This window comes from Pyxicephalus adspersus, chromosome 9 (genome assembly GCF_032062135.1).
Source record: "Pyxicephalus adspersus chromosome 9, UCB_Pads_2.0, whole genome shotgun sequence".
NCBI classification, from domain to species: Eukaryota; Metazoa; Chordata; class Amphibia; order Anura; family Pyxicephalidae; genus Pyxicephalus; species Pyxicephalus adspersus.
In genome coordinates this window covers 63,576,208-63,603,009 of record NC_092866.1, presented here as the reverse complement: position 1 = coordinate 63,603,009, position 26,802 = coordinate 63,576,208, and the positions used below count along the sequence as shown (strand labels likewise).

At 45.6% G+C, this 26,802-nt stretch overlaps 1 protein-coding gene across 1 annotated transcript in view; it reads right to left on the bottom strand.

Moving 5' to 3' along the window:
• The window catches only part of PRMT3 (protein arginine methyltransferase 3), a gene marked incomplete at its 5' end in the record, with an annotated part of 56,387 nt that extends 30,163 nt beyond the window's left edge, over nt 1-26,224 (bottom strand). Inside the window, 6 exon segments of the mRNA XM_072421572.1 lie at nt 3,026-3,104; nt 8,818-8,917; nt 15,559-15,680; nt 19,553-19,618; nt 24,467-24,645; nt 26,142-26,224. Of these exon segments, the coding sequence (XP_072277673.1) occupies nt 3,026-3,104; nt 8,818-8,917; nt 15,559-15,680; nt 19,553-19,618; nt 24,467-24,645; nt 26,142-26,224 (629 nt within the window).
• Nucleotides 26,225-26,802: the final 578 nt, after the last annotated feature.

Sequence of the window (26,802 nt, the reverse complement as noted above, 5' to 3'; positions counted from 1 at the left end):
ACCTCCTTCCTCCTGCCGGTGACCCCTCTAGTGATGGTGACCCCACAATTCTAGCTTGGGGTCAGGATTTGGATTTGTCATGCAGTCGGGGTGACATTTTGTATATCAGGGTGGGCTCGGCGGAGTGAAATTGGTTATCAGGCAGATTTTTGTCTTTTCCGTCTCCTTGCTGAACATTTTACAGCTTTTCATTTCAGAAACAATCAGCAGATTTAAATGTGGCCATAAAGGATCTTTATGGTGCAGAAAATACAAATATCGCGGAGTGTGACCTACAAAACGCACCGACTGCTGGCATCAGATTGATATTTTTACGTAAACCCAAATCATGAATATCACTGGGAAAGTTTCACCTGTGAATGTCACTGGAATTATTAAATCAGCCCTGTGATCCTGCCATGGAGGTACTTGCACAGACACTTCCTGTTATGGGGTGACAACGCTCTGTCCTGGTCTCCTGTAGACAGTAAGTGACGCAACTGATGCTTTAGGAGATCAGAAAGCCATCCAGTCCTGATTCTTACACAGCTCTACATTAACATTTCCAAGTTTTCCCCCTCCCCTAACTTGTGATTGGACAGTGAGGGAAAAGCAGCACGCTGATTTGCTAATTTCCCTGTTACTCTCCCCTCCTATCAGCGTGCAGCTTGCTAGCACATGTGCACAGGACAGCTGATTGGCTTCTTGTGCTGCTTCTTTCTCCCCTACCCTGAGCTCTGCTGTACAGGGACTGCGTGAGGCCGATATCAGGTCCTGGTGACACCGAATCCAAAGCTTTGTTGCATTCACCGATCCCACCACTGACGCCAGCGTGTCGCATACTTGCTCGCTCCAAACAATGGCAGCCCCGGCCATCGAGTGAAAAAAAAAATGAATAATTAGTTTCCCTCGTAGGTAAAATTAACAAAACGCTGATTGGACAGAAAACGCGTTGTGCGGGGAGATTCATGGCTGTGACATCTGCGTCCTTCTCGATTCACTGCCCAGCGATCATTTGTCACCGGTAACAATTGTCATGGAGGAAGGGCCCAGACGAGGGCCCTGAATTCCTGGGGGGGCCCGGGGAACAAATCTCACACCGTGCACAGGGCTAAAAGGACAAGCAGTGCACCACCGAACACAAATCCTGCCAAGGCAAAGCACAGCCTGGGAGATTCGGGGGATTAATGGGCTTCAAAATCCTAAAAATATTGGGAGGGGAGAATAATTGTTCTACATATTAAAGTGAACCTGTCACCAGATATATTTGTGTCAGTGTATTGATCACATGATTTCCCTGGCAATGCCTTCATATGGTTTTCTTTGGAAAGACGGCGCCATCTTTATTTTGGCATCACTACTCCCTGGGCATGATGCCGGCCCATGTTACAATGTTGTAGCCTGATCACTAGGTGGGGGGTGGACTTAGGAAATGCTTCTTTCTGCCATATTCACCAAGATGATCTGGGAACCCTTGGTTTGTATTTAGGGGGAGGTGTTCCCAACCACACCCCTCAAGGCTCCTCCTACAGATCCTGCAGGGGGCGTGTTTGGGAACTCCACACCTGCAAAACAAACAGGGGTTCCCAGATTATTGGCAATGTACAGAACTGGCCAATGGTGTCAAGGTGATCCTCTGCTTCTTCCAATCATCCTCAGCAGATTATCACAAACCATTTACATGGGAATCCTGAACGACCAATGGGAGAGCTCAATGCCTGAAAGGTCGGTGACAACAAGTGATCAGCCTGCAATTCTGCTCATGTGTATGGCTGGATCTGTGTGGGGCCCCAATGCAGTCACCACTCCACAATGCCTGGCAGCTTTTTATGAATTACAAAAAATCTCTTGATGGGTTATATTACCCCAGACGCATCTACGCAATCCCTGCGCGGTGCTAAATAATCCCCTCCCCCGCACGCGTGGCGGAAATTAACAGATACGAGCTTGTAACGTCGGAACATTTAATTGAAATCCCGGAGTAATCACGGGCAGGCGATGTGTTTGTTCGCCGGCAGCCCGGAAGCCCATTACGGCACAATGGCACGTCGGTGATGAACGTGTGCGAGATAAGTCATTAAAGCAATGCAGCAAGACGCGCTAAGATAGACGCCGGCTAAGGGACCGCGCAACGACTGCACTGAGACGTGTCAGCGGTAAATGAAACACAGCCAATCCTGGGAAAAATGGAACGTGTTCAGCCAATGAGATTTACAAATGACAGTCACATGACTAAAATAAAAATCCTAACTGGCATGTTGTAACTTTGTATATAAATGTATAACAATAGTGTGTGACTGTGGGGGCAATTAGAGTGTCAGCTCCTCTGTACAGAGACTGATAGCACTGGCTCAGTGATCTCTGTACAGCACTGCAGTATATGTCAGAGCTTTATAAATGTATAATAATAGTGTGTGACTGTGGGGGAAATTAGAGTGTCAGCTCCTCTGTACAGAGACTAATAGCACTGGCTCAGTGATCTCTGTACAGCACTGCAGTATATGTCAGAGCTTTATAAATGTATAATAACAGTGTGTGACTGTGGGGGGACATTAGAGTGTCAGCTCCTCTGTACAGAGACTGATATGACTGGCTCAGTGTTCTCTGTACAGCACTCTGGTATACGTCAGAGCTATATAAATGTATACTGGCCCAGTGATCTCTGTACAGCACTGCGGTATATGTCAGAGCTATATAAATGTATAATAATAGTGTGTGACTGTGGGGGACATTAGAGTGTCAGCTCCTCTGTACAAAGACCTTTTGGACTGGCTCAGTGTTTGTACAATGCTGCAGTATATGTCAGAGCTATGGAAATGTATAGTAAATGCTGAAGATTCCTCAGCTGGCGGCCCCTCCTAAATCTTAACACCCCAATTCCACCCCCTCCCCCCCATCGTTTTAGAAGAATGCCCCTTGGCGAGGTGCTAATGGCTCTATCGCTCATCTGTGGGGCGAGCTTTCTCCCAGCCATGCGGAACGACTTGCAGAGCGTTGGCGAGCTCTGCGCAATGTTCTGCTCTGCGGTGGAAATTTCCATACCAACCTGCACCGCCAGGCGCCAGAAATTTGTCTCTCGCATAAATAACGGAATCCAGCATGGACTCGAACAGGAGGAGGTATCCCTGCGGGAGAGAAACACAACCTGGTTAGAGCATTCGCTTAATATCACCGCTTCAAGATACAAAAGAAATGCGTTGGTGTAATGAGGGATGAGGTGCGCTGCAACTCTGCACGAGTGACCTGCACCGGGCGCAGCTACTTAAAGGGCCAGTGTCACTCTATTTTATTTTAAACTTCACAAAGTGGACCTGTCATCAGATACATTTCTCATGCTAAGTAACTTCCCAGGTAATTATTACTCTCACACAAAAAAACAAAGTCCTGTCAATGCCGACATCTGTTTTTCTCTCCTTTAGGAGGCACCATCCTTGTTCAGGCATCATATTGCAAACTAATCACTGGGGTAGACTCAGGAAATGTCTCTCCTGCTTGATATCATCAGTGATTGGTCAATATAAACTACTGACTGTCTTATGTTACTAAACCACTAAGCCAACCGCTGCGAAACGCGTTAGCCTCCTATTGGTTCTACAATACTGTGGTGACCAATGAGTGCGATAATGGGGTTTATTCTTAGGAGCTCTCGGAAGATGCGTGCCGGCATTTTAGATGTCTTGCATGTCGTTCGCTGTGATTTTTTACCAAGCTAATAAAATGACAGGTGCTCTTTGCTCCAAGAACCCCCAGGGTGGGCATCAGGGGGGTGAGGGGGGGTCATTGGGTGCAGTTTCTCAGCAATGGCTGAAGGTAGAGAAGGGATGGGGGGGGAAGTCGTCTTTTCTTTCCCGGCACCAAACCCACGGCGGTCCCTTTAACGTCGCCAGCACATCTGTGTTCCCGCCGTCTGCGGAATGTTTGATGATTTTGTTCCCGAGCCAAAATAAACCTTCTGATAGAGTAACGCTCCGCACTGTACACCGATCCTCACTTCATTGCAACGTTTAATGATCCTGCAGGACGCCTCCTCCACCTGACAGCCGCACTCTGTTATGTCTCACCCAACCCGAGCAACGCATCTGTCACCGTCCTCGGGAGAACAGCCTGAACCGCCTCTGGAAAACACTGACACTGCAGCAAAATCATTTCTCTAAAAAGTTCCACCCTTATTAGTAAAAAAAAAGTTCTTGAGCTCCAGCTGGTGACTTTGCCTAGGCTGCGATGATGTCATCAGTCTGCTGCAGGAAGGAGAAACATTTCCTCAGTCCTCCCCTCCCCTATTCCAGTGATCAGACTGCACCATTGTAACAGTGTTCTCCCCGGCCCCTTTTAGTCTGTTTTTGGGTGGCTGTGGAAAAGTTGAGGGGCCAAGGCCCACCTACAATTTCTTCCCACCCAGCTTACCAAAAAATCCTTGGTTGAACACTGTTGTAACTTTTGTATCAACCAACAACCATGTGACCAGGCTGTGATTTACAACATGCAAAAAAAAACTGGTCATCCAGTGTTACTTCCTGTAATACAGACCAGTCACTGCTGCTTTCTTTTCCTTGAGCCAGGTGACTGGTCTTGACTCCGCCCACTCCTCAAGTTTTCTACACATCGCACATGGCTCTGGTACAATATTTGAGAATCCCAGGATTCAGCTTTAGGAATTTCGCCTTTCTTTCCTACCGGTGACAACTCTACCAGTGTGAATTTCCCATCACTTTTGGTGACAATGATACAGAAAAAGTGAATCTCCCCAACGGAGACAAGAAAGTTCTGGCCGGGGTTCTATAGGTCGCCCATACAGAATTATCGCTTCATGGGCTGCGGAACATTCGGCCCTGGCAGGAAGCGGTTAAACCCAAGCGATTCCAAGCAGACAGATGCTTAATTACAAACGCAGCCATTGATTTCAGCATTAATCCCAGAAATGCGCAAACCGCATGCGAGAGGGAAGGGGGGTAAAAAGAACTCACCAAGGCAACAGCCATTTACAATATGGAGGCTCGGAGGCAAAATAGCAAAGAAGACGTTAGAGCGTCACAAACGGCAAATTACGGCGTTATTGGAGTTTAGATGGCGGTAAGATGACACGGCGCATCCCCTCCCCCTAAATATAATGCTGGAAGAAAAAAAGGGAAATGTGTAAAATTCATAAAAGAAACTCACTCGTCCTCCTGCACCTGTGTGAGGGCCACAAGCACCTTCCTGCCAGATCTCGGAGAGGGTGAAGCAGCCCAATTCTTGCAATAAAAGGATATTGCGTTGTTTTAAATAATGGAAGATTTGGGGTACTCCACGCCTAGGATCGTATTGGCAGAAGGAATGGCGTCACCCCCTGTGCTACAGAAAGGGGGACATGGTGAGCAAATTACCCCCCATCAATGTTTAAAAAAGAGGGATGAGGGGCCACATTAAAGACTCATTCACACCGAGCATTGCCCAACATAAGACCAGGCTGATTTGTCTGATGGCCAATGAGGCTTCAGCATGTTGGTGGTGTAATAAAGATGGGACATGTTGCATTTTAATAGAACATAGCCCACAGAAATAAAGCCGATCTTCCATTCCAATGGACTTCTCGCAGGATTTGCAGTGCCCAGGCAGCAGAGTGGCATAGCCCCCAAATGCCAATAGGAAAGGATAGGGTGGGCAGGGAAGTGGATATTCCAATGGTCTGGAAGGTTCTCCTAAAAAAGAAAGAAATGCAATGCCCCAGGTTGCAGCACTTTGAAAGGGGACACATTGTATTTATTGTAAGTCCAATACAAAGTGAATACAACGTCACTCCAGGGGGTTTAATGGCTTCGCTATGGGTGCTGGCCCAATCGGGTACCTACACATCTCCCAGTAACCCCACCAAATAAACAGAGGGGCCCCACAATCGCCGTAATCTGTTCCTTTCTATATCTACGAGCGCTAGTCAGCTGATGGTACACACACCTTATAACCAGACGCTTGTTTTGCATGTGCTGACGCGTTTCGCCAAGCACGGAACTTTGGATTTCTGTCCAGCAGAGAATATGTGAGAATAGGGAAGAAAATGGGAATACAATGACTGCTATCTACCATCCTGGCTAAGAGGGCAATAAGGTGGACAGGGCACCCTGGAAAGGGTTCTGTACCCCCCCCCCCCCAACTTCCCTAACAATGACTAGTTAAGCGACTGCTCAGGATCAGACACCAGAAAATGGTTCCTACTACTTTACTAGCATGACTAACTTCCCCTGTGTCCTCCTCTGATTTAGTTTTACTTTGCTGCTGGGGTTTGACTTTCCTTGACTTCATCAAGCTCCACCCACAATCACCCAACTGTCCAATAGGCTTGCATTTATGGTCAGTTAGGGATTTCAGCTGTAGGTATTTAATGTGGTTATATGCTAACAAGGGAAATGGTAATAGGAGGAGAGAGCAGAGTGACAAGGACAGATGACTGTGTGCTACTTTTTTTTTTACTGTCCAGTCATTGGCTAGGGGAGGGACAAAACCCGTATGCGCTATTGAATTGCAGCAGAAAAAGAGAAGGTCTCCTGTACACAGCTGGAAGGGCATGTATCTACTGGAAGGAAGGTCATCCATGCGGCTGAGTTCCTGTCATTCAGGTTTCACTGGGCACACGGCACAACACATCACTTCCAACCAGCGAGGGCCGTGAACCATACGGCGCCTGCAAATGCAATATATGCAAATGCATCGTGCAACCAGCAAAGACCTTGACACCCGAAATCCACTTATACATTCGGAAGATAAGAAGATGAATGGCCCAGCACAAAACTCCATGCAAAGCAGCCGTCTGCCGAGAAGAAAAGCTGGAGGAGGAAAAGGACAAAGTTCTGGAAAAACCCTGAGATGAATGTTCAAAGACAAAGCAAAGAGAACGCATCAAATACACCCAACCGGATGATAAATCCAAAGACAAAACTTTATTTGTTGGGACTGGCGAGACCCCGGCAGACCTTAAAGACTCATCTATAGATATTGTGACTTCAGGGGGTCGGGAATGTTGTGGGGAGAAAATCAGGACCTTGCTAGCTCTGCTCCCATAGGACGAGGCTCCTCTTGGGGGGCACCCAGAATGCAAATGGGGATGTAAAACCACAAAAGGATTTTGTCAAAACGCCAAAGCAACATTTAGATCATTAAAAAACAGCAACGTGTTTCAGGGCCAACACTCCCCTTCATCAGGGCTTGAATTTTTATACAATATATGTATTGTTTGCAACAACATGCTCGCTCACCTCCTTTTCCTGCAACAGAAATGCAACCGATACACAGCCCGTGCAGCCCACCAAGCCCACTAAGGAGTAAAGTCAAAAGACAAAAACACCCCCCTTCATCAAGGAATTCAGAAAGTCAGTTTGATTATGAAGACCAGTGTTCTATTAGATCACGCTTCCCATCAGATTGTGCTACCTCTAAAGTGGGCATGAGTGGTGATGTCATCAGTCAACAGTGTCTGCTCATGCTACCCTGCTAATGCGTGTGTGCGTGTGTGTGATGCATGTGACAGTTGTGCCTGCTCATCGTATCCGGATACCTAACAACTCCTAATGTTATATCACTCATATCTCATAAACACTGTGTAGTACCAAAGTGAAATTTTCAGGGTATACAGAGGACACTCATGGTCATTAATACCCCAAATACCAACCCACTAACCTTTGGGACTCTCAAAGTATGGGGTCACATGTTGAAAAACGTGAAAACAGAGATCTCCACTCACTTAGCGGTCGCTCATTTTAACATCACGGACCCCTATGGGTCCTAATTGAGCCTCAAGATCCCGACTTGCATTTAGGACCCACAGTCACAAAATAGCTCCCCCAAAGGGAGAAGAGAATGCTCAACTCAAGAAATGACCTCCGATATACTATTGGCTGTGAGGCCACTGATACCACACCTGGGACAATCTATAGCCAACCCGCCTTGATTGGAAATATCCCATCTAGAATCCATGTTTTTGGCAACCCTGGGGCGCCTGGCATTGGTTCACACAAGCAAATCTGCTGCCCATTTAGGTCTGGACTGACCGCTTGCACGAATATTCTGGTAAGAGGTCTGAAAATTCTTCAAGACAATGAACTCTTGTAATTGTTTTACCCGGATAAAAATAATCAGAATACCAATCCAAGGTATTGAATGTTTGACCACATGATACAACACATGTGCACCCCATTGGTACATTATTATTATTACACAGAATTTACATAGCGCCATCATATTACGCAGCGCTGTACAAAGTCCATAGTTGTGTCACTAACTGTCCCTCAAAGGAGCTCACAATCTAATGTCCCTACTATAGTCATATGTCATCAATGTAGTCCAAGGTCAATTTTTAGGGGGAAGCCAATTAACCTTACTGCATGTTTTTGGGATGTGGGAGGAAACCGGAGTACCCAGAGGAAACCCACGCAGACACGGGGAGAACCTGCAAACTCCATGCAGACAGTGTCCTGGCTGTGATTCGAACCTGGAACCTAGCGCTGCTAAGGCTGGAGTGCTAACCACTGAGCCACTGTGCTGCCCGTGAAAAGCCAATATTTATTTAGTAAATCAACTCAATCACTTGGATCATGTCCCTAACGCCTGACCCCCAGACTTCACACATTCTCTTTCCTAAGTTTAGGAACAACTATTTAATCCACCTCACACACCTATATCACTCCTTTGACAGGCAGATATTTCATTAAAGATATTTGTTGCTTTGTACATGGCTACAGAGTAAGCAGGCGCTATGAGATTCACCAATGATACAAAGTTACAATTCTCAGATTCCCCTTTAATTCTGCTGAGTTTTTCTCGGGTATCTATGTGAAGAATGCGACCGCTCCCCAGCGCAGGAAGACTCACCATCCATTCCGAAATAATTATATCCACGTTCTCCACCGGTAAATCAATTTCCTCAATCCGCCCTTTAATCAGCACGATTTTATCTTCCAATTTATTCAGCCTGAAAGAGGAAACATTTCATATTACAGATCCATTTTATTCAGAAAGACGGAAAAAAAATAAAGCGGTGACTGCAGAATGAATCTAGTTATTAGATATAAATGCGGAGATCGCAAAAGATTGACTTTGTATTGCCGGATCTGTCTGCGGGATGAGAGGACGGTGAATGTGAAGAGGAAGGACGACTTTATAATTGAGAAACAGCAATTCCCTATGTATAGCAATACTAAGAGGCGTTATGTCTAAAAGCAGAAATATTCAAACACATCTCACGGCTTACCAGTCCTGGAAAGTGGCGTCTGCATTTGTTTTCAATGTTTGATTTACTGGCAGGATCACCAGGTGAACACACTTCCTGTCCTTGGGTGACCACGGGAGCAGCACTGTCACCCAAGGACAGGACTAGAGAACACCTTCCCCTCATTTGCATACCACAGGGGAGGGGTTCTCAGTTCTCAGGCGTTGGGTGAACAGATTGAACAATTTGTCACTGAATCTATCCCATTGGAAGATTCCCCCTTATTTCATGTTTTAGTGACAACGCAAAATTTCTGGTTTTCCCGCATTTGCAGTCTCCGTGACAAACATAGAAAGTAATATTTCCCAGGGGTGACACAGAGAGGGATAAAAAACTGATTGGGGTCTAAACTTTACCTACAGCCAGGAAATCAGGGCTGATTTACCGAAGGTGAGGCTGCAGGGCAGAATTAATGAAGGGGAAGCTGGGGAGATTTAATAAAGTGGGGGGAAGTGGAGCACAGATTTATTGAAGGGAAGGCTTGAGGGCAGATTTATTCAAGGGGAGGCTTGAGGGCAGATTTATTCAAGGCGAGGCTGGAGGGCAGATTTAACGAAGGCGAGGCTGGAGGGCAGATTTAACGAAGGGGAAGCTGGAGGGCGGATTTAACAAAGGGGAAGCTGGAGGGCAGATTTTTTGAAGGGGAGGCTGAAGGGCAGATTTAACGATGGGGAGGCTGGAGGGTAGATTTACGAAGGGGAGGCTGGAGGGTAGAATGAATGAAGGGGAAGCTGGGGGAAATTTAATAACGTGGGGGGAACTGGAGGGCAGAATTAGCAAAGGGAAGGCTGGAGGGCAGATTTAACGAAGGGAAGGCTGGAGGGCAGAATTAACGAAGGGAAGGCTGGAGGGCAGAATTAACGAAGGGAAGGCTGGAGGGCAGATTTAACGAAGGGGAGGCTGGAGGGCAGATTTAACGAAGGGGAGGCTGGAGGGCAGATTTAACGAAGGGGAGGCTGGAGGGCAGATTTAACGAAGGGGAGGCTGGAGGGCAGATTTAACGAAGGGGAGGCTGGAGGGCAGATTTAAAAAGGGGAGGCTGGAGGGCAGATTTAATGAAGGGGAGGCTGGAGGGCAGATTTAGGAAAGGGGAGGCTGGAGGGCAGATTTAGGGAAGGGGAGGCTGGAGGGCAGATTTAATAAAGGGGAGGCTGGAGGGCAGATTTAGGAAAGGGGAGGCTGGAAGGCAGATTGAAAGGAGGGGGGGCTGGAGGGTAGAATGAATGAAGGGGAAGCTGGGGGAAATTTAATAAAATGGGGGGAACTGGAAGGTAAATCTAACAAAGGGGCGGCCAGAGGGCAGATGTAACAAAGGGAAGGCTGGAGGGCAGATATTATATACACTGTGTAGCACATGAAATAATAATATAAGTAATAAATAAATAATAGGAATACATAATAGTAAAAACAGAGTCAGGGTAAAAAGGTAACATTGATATTTCTATCACCATCTGATCTATTAGAACACATTTCCTGCTGAAGAAATGACAACGCAGCTACAATAAAACATTGCAGACACGGTGACACCGACATTTGTACAACATTATGACAAGCTGGCAGCTGCACATCAATGTCAGTATAAGAACATGAGCGGAGACGAGGGGATTCTATAGAATTCTGCAATCCTCTAGGCTTAAGGAGCACCCTACATAAATCAATTCACTAAAGGTCAATGGGGGAAAAAAATCCTCAATTGGTCAAAAAAGTCCCCTACAGTGGTGAATGAAAGAACATCTTTATTAATACCTAAGAACATCATTAGAGTCATGCAGTTGGATCTGACCAGTGGCGTCCACCAGAAATATACAAATGTCAATCAGTCAAAGTTGCTCCCCTGGAGCAGGGATTCTAATTTAAGGGCTCCTGGGGGTTCCCTGAGCAGTTTGTACCTCTCAGGTCAGTATAAATGACCCTGATGATCTTTTTGGCTATCTGTAAGGGTGACATTCTTCCTACTAACCAGCAATATAAGAGGAATTCTTCCCACTGACCACCATGCTAATATACTGTGATCTGTGGATATAGAAATTATAGGAGTTCTCTAAGACCTGAAAGTTATTTCAAAAGTTCTCCCATGTTAAAAAGGTTGAGAAAAGTTGCTCTGGAGGAACACTGATTGGGAAACACTGATCTACACTGTCCCTTCATCTGCAGATCCCTCCAATCATTGAAACAATCTTTGCTCATCTACAGTAACAATTTTTAAATACCAAAGTGTTTTTTATGTAATTTTTGATTGAAAAAACTGAAATCATTTTTGCAGGATAATGTCAACAAAAGAAATAATGTCCTAAAAAAATTTCATTAATTTCATTAAAGTTTCATTAATGATATTATTTTTTAAAAATGAAATGTTTCCATGACATCATTGCTGAATAAAAAAAAAACATTTTTTTTTATTACTAATATTATTTTTATTATTATACAGTATGTATATAGCGCCAACATATTACGCAGCGCTGTACAAAGCCCATAGTCATGTGACTAGCTGTCCCTCAGAGGAGCTCACAATCTAATGTTGCCACCATAGTCATATGTCATTAACACAGTTTAATATCAGTGTTTTAGGGGGAAGCCAATTAACCTAACTGCATGTTTTTGGAATGTGGGAGGAAATCCATGCAAACATGGGGAGAACTTGCAAACTCCATGCAGATAGTGGAAATGTAAAAATTGGCCCGGTCCACAGGATAAGGAAGGGGTGCAGGTATGGGAGCTGAACTGGTTACCCAAATTTTAATGTAACCAATTTATTGATATTGTAATTTCTATAATAAAAGATTTACAAGGAAGGTCAGACTTTGTAATTCAGTATCAGCTCTGTTAACACACAATAAATTTCATACATCAGCCCAGTTTTTTTTTTTTTTGTAACCCCAAATAAAATCATTACAGCACATTACGGCGAGCGCCGGAACAGCTGCACCGACTCAGCAGAAATCCATTCCTCGCCGTCGCTGAAGCTTAACGGCGGCGAGAAAAAAAAAATAAAAATGCAAAAATAAGCAAAAATGATTCAGTGTTTCACATCCTGCGGAGGAGATGAAATCTTCCACCTTTAGCGCTGAAGAGGATCAATCTCCTTGCGCATGCTGTCAACATGACAGCGAGTGTTACGGACAGCGATGTCATTATTCACAGCGCAGCGAGGTGCAGCTAGCAGCCGCTCCTTATCGCCCTCCTCTCCCCGCTATCTCCCGGCTCCTCGCCCATCAGACAATCTCATTACAACTGTAATTGAAAAATAAGACGGCCCTGGGAAAACAAAAGGCGTGAAAGGATCTCCGGCCCTGAACTTCTGAACTGGCCCCAGCTTTGTGTTCAGGGGTCATAAAAAAAGGAAATCAATTAAATGATTGCTTCATTATTATCAGATCTTAATGAGGAGCTGATCACAATGTGTAACTGATTGATGGAATGCTATGGAGGAAATGGGAAGGACATTTAAAGCTAAATTCTGTATTAGGTGTCCCCCAAATTAAAATAATATCTGGTGATCCTACCATCAAGGTTCTTGTTCAGGTACTTCCTGTATAGGGTGACAATGCTCTGCCCCATCTTAAATTGTGCTTTAGCACTGTCCCCCCATTTCCCAGATTGCCAATGGAGCTATGTGCAGGCCTGGTGCACTGTTGTCACCATTAAGAATGCAGTGGAGTGCATATAGACAGGAAGTGGCTGCGGGAGTTCGGTTGAATGCATGGCAGGAAACAAATTTGATCTCAATTATTCTTTTGATTACACAGTATTAGTATAGTGCCGACATAATTCTAAACCTCAAAAAAACAGGTTTATGTCATTTCACAATTCTGCCATTTTAATAGAACAATTCCTGGTGATTCCTGCAATGGGGGTCCTTCTGCAGGCACTTCCTGTTACAGGGTGACAACACTCAATGACACTGCATTGTCACTCGCACTCCTTGTAAGACTTTAGGTGGTTGTGCTAACACACATTATGTAGACATGGTTCAACGTTGTCACCATCAGGAAGCCACAATAATGTGCAGCTGACACTGAAGAGATGGAGTTTATGTTGATAATATTATTGTTAATAAGTTTATATAGCGCCAACATAGTACGCAGCGCTGTACAATAAATAGGGGTTGTAAATGACAGACAGATACAGGCAGTGACACGGGACCCTGTGCCGAAGAGCTTACAATCTAGTAAAGTGAAGTGGCTGCAAAAATGCTGAATGAGATCAACAGCAATGAAATGCAAAAAGCATGAAAAAATTATAAAAAGTATCTTAATATTTATTAACAATTGCTCTATTACAGAGCAAATTGAGGGCCGAGTCCATGGGCTTTGGTGCATGGCAAGCATGTTTGCGTTCTGTCTAGTCTATGCAATTGCAAAACCTGCTTGAAGCAAGTAAAATGCAAGCCAGGTGAAGTGCAGGTCAGATGCAGCCGGCGATGAATTCTAAATGATCTCAGAAGATTCTCAAACTGATGCCAGGTAAATAAAGCCAAAGCCCATTGATGCTGATCCTAAATGTCACATAGATGGGACTTGAATTGGCTTTAGGGGAGTCTGCGGACTGTTCAAATGCTGCATTTGGTATTCACACATTTTTCCCCCCCAGTTTTGGGAAAGAAAAAGTGCGTCTTATACGGCAAAAAATACGGTAACTATTTTTTTGCATGCATTGAGCAGTAGGGCTACGTACACATGTCAGATGATTCTCGCCCGATTATCGTTTCAGGGCTGATATCGGACAAGAATCTGGCGTGTGTACAGCGCTCGTTGTTCCTAGATCCGTCCTGGCAGATCCACGAATGATCATAATGAAAGTGAAGCGGAGAGAGCACAGCGGGGTGCCGCTTCGTCATTCTTCCCTCTCTAAAGAGCAGAATGGCGCTGTATGTACAGAGCTTGTTCATGCATCTTTCAGTCTTTAGTCGTTGAAAAGGATTTTGAAAGATCCTTTCCAACGACAATTATTGCACGTGTGTACGAAGCTTAAAACCGCCGGTGTGAATTCAGCCTTTGTTTTATACAGCTGTTGGATCCTCATTTATTATATTCATAGTAGTGAATGTTCCTAGCGCATCTTTTCATAACACACATTTTTTGCACTTCTTGAGTTTACAGGTACAGAATACACGTAGCTACAAAACTTCTACAGCGCTGGCGAGATCCATGCGTTATACAAAGACGTTGGTACGCAGGCAGAGAACAGAAAATGTAAAAATCTGCAGTATAAAAAAAATTGGTTGTAGGACGAGGCGGCACAGAACAGATGGCCCGGAATCTTCACGCTGGAAAACAAACAGCAATCTATTTTATTTGTGGCTTGTCTGTAGTCACGTCTGCGCACTGCTACGCCGGGCTCGGAACACCAGCGAGGGGGCGGGGCAAAGGCTGCAGCCAGCTCAGCTGAAGGCAGCGAGCATGACTGCGGTCTGTTCCAAGTCAGGCTGAAGGCCAGGTGCGTCTGCTGAAAATCCATCAGCGTGCTACCGTCCCCCCGCCCGGAATCAATACCGCTCTGCTTCCCTGCGTCAGCCCTGAACACCTGGCCGACTCCGCCGATGAACCGCGCAATGGCGCAGGAGGGCCCTGCAGTGAAGAACTCCCCGGGCAAAGTGTGGAAACTCAATTTAATCCATAAATGTACTCATGCTGGAAAATTGCTACTTTTAAGCTGAGCCATGAGTAATGGACTGTGATGAGTCTTCAGTTTATATACACATCATCGGCACACATGCTGAAATTTTGAATTAGGCTGTATTGGCCGCTTGTGTTATACCTCCTCACCCAATTGTGAGCCAATCTCTGGGACAAACCTCCTCCTGTCAGCAATCAGCTACCCCCTGCTGACTTGTTAGATTATTTTCCCTAACTTTTTATATTATTCCAAAGTATTTTAAGTCACATGACCCAAAAGTCTGATTTCACTTTATCGTTTTCCTCCAAATTTAAAGATCATATTAGCGCCATTTTCTGCATGAATATACTGTGAATGAAGGGTGCGGTGTCTCCCTGAGGGGGGCGGGGCCATGACACCCTGCAACCAAGTACATGGCTGGGTGTCACACAAATCAGAAGACGAGGGCATCTTGTGGCCAAAATTAGGTACAGCAGGGGGAAAATAAATTATAGTACGGAACAAATTTAATTTGAAACAATATAGCTCAGAGTGAGCTTTAAAGTGCAATGCCACTTTTAAAGTCATGTTGCAGGCACTAGGGATGGTGAGAAGGCATGCAAACCTCATATTGGTGTGATAACAATTTGGTCACACAGGCCTTTAAAACTTTTTTTCCTTTTTTAACTCATCTTTATGGACTAACAAGCCTTAATGCCCCACAAAAAAAAATGTGACCTGTAACCCACCGGATAATGTCCATGGCCTGGTAGAGGATTTCTGATTGGTCAACACTGATCACTTTTTTGGCACCGGACTTAGCTGCAAACATCGAAAGGATTCCAGTGCCGCATCCAACATCCAGGACGACCTGCAATAGAAAAGTCCAATGTTACCTCTTCAATTGTATTTCAGAACTTATTAAAAAGAAAACTACAACAAATCATAGGAAATGGGGAAATAATTTGGACCGAAAACACACCATCATGTGACTAAAGACAGCCAATCAGAGACTTGATCAGGTCCATAACCTGCAATAGAACAACAGGTGATGCATGCAATGCTGCAGGGGTCGATGACTGAACCCACAGCGATATTCCCCGAGTATGTAATGTTGGGAAAGGACAGAATGGGGCCCATATGTAAGTAGCAGCCTTGGGCCCACAAACCCTTCAAATGATATTGATAATGATTGCAATAAAATAGTCCAATAAGACACCACCTGTCCATGCTATGAAGTAACAGGTAAGTACACAACTCTACCCAACTGCACCAATTCCCTGGTTTACTGTAGGAGTGTGAAGGTTGCAGCTGGGGCCCCCTAGATACCTACCGGGCCCTATGCTCCTGTATGGGGTTGCATTGCAAATAATCCAGCTCTAAATACATGTGAAGTATTGTAACTTAGAACATTTGGTATTCAGTATTTACCTGACTATAAAAGCATGTAGGTTGTCTTTTAGGCTGCAGCAAGCGGATGAGATTTCTATTAAAATGCGTTTTGCTGCAGTAAAATTCATGCGCAGCCAATAGATGAAGGTTACACAGCGACTCGCATACATTTCTGGTACGGGAAGGGTTAATGAGGCAGCAGTGGTTGTACACAGCACCCGGGGGCGCTGAGGATGCCGCAGTGTCCCGTTCTCCTGTAATTGAGGACTGCAGCACAGCGACTGCGGTTCGGCCTCGTGTCATAGCAGCAGATGACGGCACAGCCGGTCCTGGCGGCCGCAGCTCTGCCTAATGCCTGGGACGGAGGATGTAAACATTATTTACACCACGTTCACCGCTGAGCCGCCCTTAGCAGAGATCTCAAACCAGCCAAATGGAAAGCCGACTAACGGAACCGGGAGATAAGGTGCAGCACCAACACTGGGGGGGTACAGGAATGTATTATTATAACACAGTATTTATATAGCGCCAACATATTACATAGCGCTGTACAAAGTCCATGGTCATGTCACTAACTTTCCCTCAAAGGAGCTCACAATCTAATGTCCCTACCATAGTCATATGTCATTACCACAGGCTAAGGTCAGTTTAGGGGGCGCCAATTACCCTAACTGCATGTTTTTGGAATCTGGGAGGAAAGCGGAGTACCCGGAGCAAACTCCATGCAGATAGTGTGCTGGCCAAAATTCAAACCTTGGACCCAGAGCAGCGTGCTAACCTGTGAGCTGGGCACTCTAGAAATCTGTGTAGTGGAAAGGAGACGTGGTGAGACCAATGTTACGGGAAAACTAAAAAGAACAGACGGAATGTTCGATGCTGACGATGAGATTTGCTGCACGCTGCCTGGTCAGAAGAAAAAGAAAGTACACCCTCTTTCAATTCAAAGGCTCAAATCATTGTCGGTCCTTAGCAAATCATACAATTAGGAAAATACAATATCAGATTGTCAATACCGCACGATATATCACACCGTGTCATTATTTATTTAACAAAGACCAAATGCAAAAGCTGTGTGTGAAAAATTAAGTACACCCTTTCCTTGTGTTCAAACCAGAATTTTTTTTAAGCTGGTTGGTAAGAAGCTGTAGGTGGGTGGCAGCCCCTGTACTGTGACCCAACTCCTCAGTAACCACCCAAAAAACAGCCGGGTGGTTACTATAAAGTGATGGGTGGTACGCCCAGCTAAAAGGGGCCGGGGGAATACTGCCCCTTAACCCTTCCATAGGAATGAAAAGTGTAGCAGCCAGGTGCTGCTCGGCAGATGCATTAATCAATCATCAGCCAGTGTGATAATCTATAAAAGAAAAGTTTTGGCAATTTGTTGGTTTGCAGCATTCAGATGTGTGTTACTATAATGCCAAGGGGGGAAGACATCAGCAATGATCTCAGAGGTTGGGTACATATGTGCAATATTTGTCATTGAAAAGGATCTTTTACTATCCTTTCCAACAACAAAAGACTGCACGATGCATGAATGAGCTCTGTACATACAGGGGACAGGGGAGACCAAAGTGGAGATGTTTGGCTACAATGCACAGCGCCACATCTGGTGAAAACCAAATACAGCACGTAAACTCCCTATACTAACTGTGAGACATAGCGATGAAGGAAAGATGATTTGGGTTTCTCAGTCACAGGATCTGGACACTTTGCAGTCATTAGGTCAACCATGAACTCCTCTGTATATCTAAGTATTCTAGAACCAACTGTGTGACAGCTAAAGCTTGGCCAGACCTGGATCACCCAACAGCACAATGATCCAAAATACACCAGCAAATCTACAACGGAATGGCTAAAAAGGAAAAGAATCAATGTGCAGCAATGGCACAAAGTTCAGACCTCAACTCCATCGAAATGCTGTGGTGGTTCCTTAAGAGAACCTGTCCATAAACAAATGTCTGCAGACCTCAATGAACTCAAGCAATGTTGTAAAGAAGAGTCGGCCAGAATTCCTCCAAAATGATGTGATAGAGTAGGGGTGTCAAACTCAAATACACAGAGGGCCAAAATTAAATATTTAGACAAAGTTAGACAAAGAAAAAATCTTATGCCTCTTTCTCTATTTGTAGCCTTTGGAGTTAAATTCCAATGGTAACCTTTTTGCACAGGCTAACAATAATAATAACAATATTCTTCTATGAAAATCCAACCATTCAAGTCCATGCCTTGGAGTAGCAAGGAAAAGTACATCTGAGGGGGAGTGCTGGAAATGCCAGACGCGGCCAATGCTGGGCTAAATCTTATGAGTGCCCCGCCGCTAGAAATCTCTTTTCATTGAAATAGCGCCACTACTAAAATTCCCGGCATTATTTGCGTGTATAAAACAGTCCAATACAGGGCCACGCATAGGCAGAGAGCCCGCTGGTCTATAGATGGGAGTGATGCCAGGAATTGTAGTAGCGACGCTATTTCAATGCAGCTGCAGTTCATATTTAGGATTCCTTTGGGGGTCAAAAAAAGAACATTGGCCCCCGGGCCAGCGTTTGACAACCCTGTGATAGACCAATAGTCACCCAGAAAACGCAGACTTCACATTATCGCTGCCAGAGGGGCAACTACAAGCTTTTGGGTCAGGGAGTGTACTTAAATTTTCACACATGGGTTCTCCATTTTGGAAAACAAATAATGACACAGTGTGAATGTTTACACCTGGGGTGCAATATTTTAAATTTCAGAACCTGCTCAGATGATTATTTTATTGTGTTTTGGCACAATCGATTGATTTCAATTGATATTATTATATAATTTAATAATTAGAATAAACAATTTAATCGAACATAGGTCAAGGTGTTATTTATATTGGTTTGATATTTATGTTGCAATAATGGTAGAAGCGCTCATAGCGGATGCAGAGCAGTGGCAGAGCACACAATGTAATGTAAATATGAAACCATCACCAGCAGCTTTATATGGGCCGCATACTCCACCTGTTTGCCTCGGGGAGGTGGGGGCTTTATTGGCCATGGAGATCATAAATTGATAAATATGACTGAACACGGAACAAGGAAAATGGCAAAATTTAAACCGGCGTCTCAGAGAAATGCGCAAAGTCCCAAATCTCTGTCGGATTCATGTTTTATCGTATTGCCGCTTGGCACTTCATAAATAAAAGGTAAAATCCTGGGTTAGCATTATCAGCGCTCGGCACCCAGCCACACATGGGAAAAAAATTCCCGGGAATAAAACCGCCCGTTTTAAATCACGCCGTGTCCCTGACGCTTTGTCATGTGACCTCCGTCCATTCTGCCCCCCTCCCTTCTCATGTGAGATGCTGCACAGAGATTCTCTCACCTTGTCCTTGAAGATGTCCCCATTCTGGTACATGAAGTTCCTGTAGCTCTCTGTGCGAACTGCGTCCTATGGAGAGGAAAAAGGAAAAATCCAATTACATTGTATAGATGATATCAGCGCACAGATCACATGACCATGAGCAGAAAATCCACAATATAAATCAGAGAAGATCGGGCAATGGAGTGAAAGTGCTGAGAATAAACCGCTGACAGTTATTAGTCTGAGCAGATCATTGTTCTTTGTTATCAGCCATTAAAGGCTGGAACAGGCTCGGGCCTTTGGGGTATAATTCCTCTTCGGGTGAGAATTGCAGCAGCTCTTGTAATATCCACATGAACCCAGGCAGATATCTCACCGACTGAACATTACACCATATTCACCGAGAGTTGGGTCCATTCACTGTCCAGATTTGGACTCCTCTCCTATAAGGATTTGTCACATTTTTAAACCAATGGTGAAGGTGCATTTGTGTCACTATGGCTATGCTGCATGGAAGAAAGAATTTCGGGCCCTCACCCAGGAGCGCTAGAAAGCTCCTATCCAACCATGGGTGTTGGGGGTCTCCCCACTCTGGAATGTTAGGGGCCTCCTGTCTGTCTGGAAAGTTGAGGGGGCAACTAACAATCTGCCCTGAAGGTGCTGGTGGCTCACATTCTGCCCTAGAGTATTGGGGTCTCACGCTCAGCCCCGGTGGTGCTGGGGGCTCACGCTCGGCCCCGAAGGGGCTGGGGGCTCACGCTCAGCCCGGAAGGGGCTGGGGGCTCACGCTCGGCCCCGGAGGTGCTGGGGGCTCACGCTCGGCCCCGGAGGTGCTGGGGGCTCACGCTCGGCCCCGGAGGTGCTGGGGGCTCACGCTCGGCCCCGGAGGAGCAGGGGGCTCACGCTCGGCCCCGGAGGAGCAGGGGGCTCACGCTCGGCCCCAGAGGAGCAGGGGGCTCACGCTCGGCCCCAGAGGAGCAGGGGGCTCACGCTCGGCCCCAGAGGAGCAAGGGGTTTACGCTCGACCCTGGAGTATTGGGGGCTCACGCTCTACCTCGGAGTATTGAGGGCTCACGCTCGGCCCTGGAGTATTGGGAACCCACGCTCTGCCCCGGAGTATTGAGGGCTCACGCTCTACCTCGGAGTATTGAGGGCTCACGCTTGGCCCTGGAGTATTGGGAACTCACGCTCTGCCCCGGAGTATTGAGGGCTCATGCTCGGCCCCGGAGGTGCTGGGGTCTCGCATTCTGCCCCAGAGTATTGGGGTGTCATCCTCGACCTTGGATTGATTAGAGCTCATGATCCACCCTAAATTATTATTGGAAAATCGCGTTCTACCCCAGAGTTTAGGGGTAGTGTTGGTAGTTCTTGTACCCATGGTGTGCTGTGGTATTCCTCTTCCCCCTGACAATGCCTTTATATTTTTTCTTCTCAAAGGACGGGACCATTATTGTTCAGGAATCATCCAGGCTCACCAAGTACTTCCCAAACTGAGATCCCAGCTCAGAAGTGGCACAGACTTGGGTGACATGGAGGTTTGTGGTTCCCACCAGCCAGCCCTCCCCATTAACCAAAGCCAGTGCTAGCAGCAAGTACTCACTCAACCCTAGGGAGCCCTGGGGGCAATTACATACCTCTAAATGAATGAGAGCTAAGAGTGAAGGCTTGCAGCTAGCACGGGCTCCGGGTAATGGGATTGGCCAGCTTCCTAATAACCTCAACAGAAGAAAACGTAAATTCTACAACTATTTTTTATAGTTTAGCTTGAAAAATAAAGTTGCTCCTCAGGGGAGGGGCACAACAGTATTTTTCTAGAATGTTATAGTTAAAGGCACACAGCCATTTATTTAATGCTTCCAGGTTCTCATGACTGGTTCTCTTCGCTCAGAAAAATCAAACATTTCAATTCCGTGCAGTTAGGACCACAATATCATTACGACACCACCAAACGCAGCTGTCGCCCGCCGCTTCCTCGTCAGGGTTCTCCGCCGCTTGCTAAGTGATCGCCAGCAGTAATTACAGCTAATACAATGCAAATTGAGTTTGTTATCTCGAGCGTGAACAACTGCAAAGGTGATCAATTAAAATGACAAGAGAACGCTCCCGATCGTTCCTTCCAAGAATGATTTTTTTTTTTTTCAGAAGTAAGATTTGTCTTTCGTGATCCGAATACAGTGAAATGAGTTTGTTTTACAAGGTCGAGGATGCTCAAATACAACTAATGGAGCATTTGTGTTTGCAAGGTGTAGAGGAAACATAAAATAAAAAGCCAAGGAAAGGGTTAAAATCGCTGTCAGGCTTTTATGCTGTCCCTGTCCCACCAGGTGGGGGCAGGGGGGATTAGCTTCATTTCCTGTCATGTGGGCACAACAGGAAATCTTTCTAACCTCAGTTGTTACTGTTACTAATAAGTGTCCTCATAGGCTGATTTCCTCTTTTTTTCTTGAAGGTCAACTCCAAGGGCATTAAGATTTTAATTTATATATTCTTAGTATCCACAAATAATATAAATCCACTTTGTGCCCATTAATACATTTTAAATGCAGATTTTACTTTGAAAAGTACCACTGACATCATCACATAGTCTGAGCACAGCTGTAGGAGGGGCCTAGAAGCCCAGCCCACTACAGGCTCCCTGCAGAAACTAAAGGAGGGGGCGGAGACAAGACCAGTCACCCTGCACAAGCAGAGCGAGCAGCAGTGATTGGTCTTTATTACAGGAAGTTACAGGCACAGATCTAGAAAAAGATGGCAGTAAAGATAATACCAGGGCTGAAATGGTCATCCAAGGGCAGGAAACTCACCTGAGAAAGCCATGCAGCCACTGCATATAGATAGAAAACTGCAGGAGACCATCAGTGCTAGGACTTATTGCTTCAGCACAATGTCATTCCATTTGGGTTTACAGAGACCTAAATGTAGGTTCTCTACCCAACCTCATAATGGTTTTATATATAAATATATTATAGACTAATGTGGTCACATGACCCTAATAAACATCCGGCCCATGAGCAGAGGGTCACACCGGCAAGCCACAAATCTCTTTACGGCCCTCAGAGGATTTTCAGGGATCAAATCATTAAGAGCGGAACCGCAAAATTTTAATTGACTATTGGAGGCCAAGACCCCGGTGCTCACGGGAAAAGCCGAATATTTTCTGCTCCAATGATTCCTCGATTACTGTCACAATCTTTGACTTTTATTGGGTCAGCAAATTGTGCAATTTTAGTGGATTGAATGGTGATGGAAGAATGAAAACCCTGGCTAGAAAACATAGATAGGTGAAAATCATCCCGGTGGCCTTGCTGGTATGTCAAAGAGATCACCCCCCCCCCCCCCCTCCCATCTCCATCAGTGTTTCTCTCCACAAGGAAGGTGACATCTTTGTTCAGGCATCATTCAGGGTCTTCTGGACTTTATACTGACTCAGAGATGGCAGAATCATGTACTTTAATTTTGATGTTTGTGCAGTTCTTGGCACACACAGATCAATCCCTGCTGCTGCTGGATACGAAGTTTCAATGTTGCAGTCTGATCGCTAAGGGGAGAGGTGACTGAGGAAATGCTTCCTCCTGCCTGCAGAAAACTGATGATATGAATCCCTTTAAAGGGTATAGAGTATGTTAGGAACATCTGATTGGAGCTACTTATTTGGAAACATATATTAGTGGGAGTATCCGACACATTTCAGGATGACAGCGCACTTCCTCAGGGCTATCAGCAATGGATGTGTAGAGCCGGGGGAAGAACCTTCTATGGCGCCGGGCTCATGGCTTCATCATATACCTGGCAATGGCCTCATCAGCCCAGCCTTTGAGGGTTCTCTCCCCGGCTCCACACATACTCCATGTGGATCTTTCTCCTATGGGGCTGCAGTTGGCGTATGAGAGCCGATGTAACTGCCTTATACTATACTGTCCTGTTATTAGCTGATGCCCAGAGGTGTGTGCAAGTAAAAAAACAACCCTATGCCCCCCAAAAATTTAGAACAGACCCATCATACTGGTTGGTCGTCGGGGGGGGGGGTTGGTCTGCATTACATTCGGTTGCATCATAATAGATTCCTGAATCCTGACCTCCAATAAACCGCCATGTGCACAGGAGGAAGAGCCAGGAATCCTCAAACACAAAACTACAGACAGCAAATTCTGCTGGCAAACTGGGCATGGCTGCCAGAGGTACCCATAATACCTGATTTTTGGCTCTAAGGGGCCAAGAAGGCTTCTAGCGCCCCCTAGATTTCTCACCCCTAGAGAGGTGCAGCAAAGGATTAGATTCCACGCTCTTAAAGGACCCGTACAGCCTTTCTATTACTGAAAAGCTGCAATTTATATTTTCTGGGTAGACAGGTTCTCTTTAAGGCAACTTGAAGCCAGCAGTGGGAAAGGTCACCGTAATGCAACAGTGAACGTCGGCTGACCTGCATCGCATTGCTCAGCGCGGCACACACGGAGAAACACCGGAAGGTCACCTCTTCATAGGTCAGCTGTCGCATCTGCTGCAACACGGGTGCAGAGAGCAGAAAATGCAGAAATGGGACAATGACAAATATGTGCATAGCGCATGTAGGCCAAATGCATTCACCCGTCCTGCAAGTTCCAATATAAGCTCATCAGGGAAGTTTGTACAGGAGCAGTGCAGGGTGAGTTCCTATTGCATTATAAACAGGAAGTAAGTGGAGAAAAGCCACTGATTTTCCACTGCCGACTACTCAGTGACGGCTGCTTGTCTACATTGTACGCCTGCGTTCTTCACATGATGGTAACATTGCCGTATGACAACTTTCGGCGCAGCCTGTCACCAGCTGATAGTCGCCTTGCTAAGTGCGACGGGTGACATTGTCATTCGCGTCACACACGGCGCGGCTGGCGCTGTCACCAAGTAGCGATTAACCCTGCTGGAATATGAGCCCCGGCACCTGTGTTATTCTCTGACCTTTAACATCTCCTCATGTATGGAGAAGTGCCCGTAGGAGCTGAAGTAGGCACAGTCCTCGCTCTCATTCAGATCGGCGATGGCCCCAGCGGAAGACGAACCACATCTGACATCTGCGTTCATCACAAAATCCTGCGCAAGTTGTCTGTAATCAATTTGAAAGAAACCCCTGAGACGAGCTCATTGAACCGTGAAAATGAAAAGAGGACGAGGGTGAGCGTGCGGCGCAGACAGACGGAGGGAAGAACGTGCCACCCTGTGCTGGGCTGCTCTCTAGTGGTCACATGGTGTACTGCTACTACATGGACCATGAGAAACTTTGTACAAGGCTTCATTCACACTGGTGCAATGATGGGCACTGGAGAAGAGCAGCTAATGCATTTCAATGGCAGGAAATAAAAAAAAATAAATAAATAAAATAAAAATAACAGACAAGCAGCATTATTTGCGACACAGTGCAAGGTTACTGCATGCTGTAATGCAAGTGAATTGGCAAGGTGTGTTGGGTTCTCATTAAGAATAAATGGCAGAGCATCACAGCAATCCCAATGCGCCAGTGTGAATGGGCCCCTAAGAAGCAGGACAAAGAACAGCACGCACTTCCCAGAGCAGCCAATCACAAGCTGCTTTTTTCTTAATCAATAATTATTGGACCCGTCTGTGTCGCCTCACCGCCACCAATAGGATTCAGATCTTCACTCCAAAAAAAAAGAATTCCAGTGGAGGTCAAAATCCTATCGGATGATAAAACAAATAAATAAATAATAATTGATATATTTATTCATTCTACCGCACAGAACATAAACCCCCAACATTCACAAGATGCAGAATGTTATCCTGTGTGCAATAATGAAAGGAAGGGAATGGGGGAGAGGGGAAGAGAGAAAAAGATGACATCTATGGCGAATAAAATTGATTAAAAAAAACAGTTCACTCACACTGAATGCATTTGCACTTGCCAAAGTCCCACAAATACCTGTAGGTCCTAATGCAGCATCATGTTGCGATGTGACAACAATGCTGCACTGCTCCTGAATTCAGAGCAGAGTTGTCACCTTTGCATAGGTCGCTCCTATCTGCAATACACTGGGAAGAATGGCTATAGCCATTGTCACAGCTGCTTGTCAATCAGCACTTGGCCACACCCAGACCTGCCCACTGCTCCAACACTGACCCCTCCCACTGGGAGCTGCAGTGTCCAGAAGGGGAGTGTTTGAGACTTTGTTTTAAGATGGACAGAACCTGGCAGAGACATTTATTTCTGTAACCTGAAATCTGTTACCAGTAACACAAAACCATCCGGATAAAAAAAAATTATATTTATCTTCACACACTTTTATTGTATTTATGAATACAAATTTTGGAACCCTCTAGCAGAACTCTCTGAACTACCCCAGGGTCTACATGTCCTATGAGCACTTCCTATGGATAAGCCATTGCACTGATTAAGCTTCTGTGTAGTCACCGTTGATCTTTACCTCCTGTGAATGCGCATGCATCTTCAGCTGCTGCACTGCGCATGTGTGATGAAGACCAGGTGTAAACACCTCTAACCTTATAAGTGCACGCTCTACTTTACAACACACCTTCTACTGCGCATGCGTGTGCACACAGAGTCTTCATTCATACAAGGTCAGCACTTCCAACACAACCATTCACTCACTGCGCAGCATACCGTGAGCGGAGACAAACTCTCGGATGTTGAAGTCATGCTCTTCCTGGCAGTGACGGAAAGTTTCCTCCGGAGACGGGAACATCCTGTGTGATATACAAGGCAGGGGTGTTATATGGTGTGCCGGGTTAGTGGGCGGAGCTGGGAACACAGACATATCTTTATGGGAGGTATAATAAATCGGAGTATAGGGGAGCATTCATCCAGAAAATGAAACAGCTTCAGGTCATTTGATCCTTTAATATGTGGGGCCATTAAACGTCTTTTTCTTTTATATTATATATTTATATGTGGAAAAGTGATCAGCTTGATGTGTTGTGTACTCAGGATTCAGAGATAGGGATTGGTGTTCAACTCAGAATTTATTTTAGGCGCTAAGAAGCTGTAGGCGGGTGGCAGCCCCTGTATTGTAACCTAATTCTTTAGTAACTACCCAAAAACAGCCGGGTGGTTACTTAAAAGTGCCGGGTGGTGCGCCCAGCTAACAAGGGCGGGGGAGAACACTGGGGATTATTAATTAATATTAAAATTTGTTACTATGTATGATTTGTATTGCTGGCGCACTGACTGACATGAGGATCTCCAGTTGGAATAATGTGATGTAAATAAAATTTATCGCTGTTCCTTCTCCCCATCACAAGCCCTGATGAAGGGGGGCTGGGAG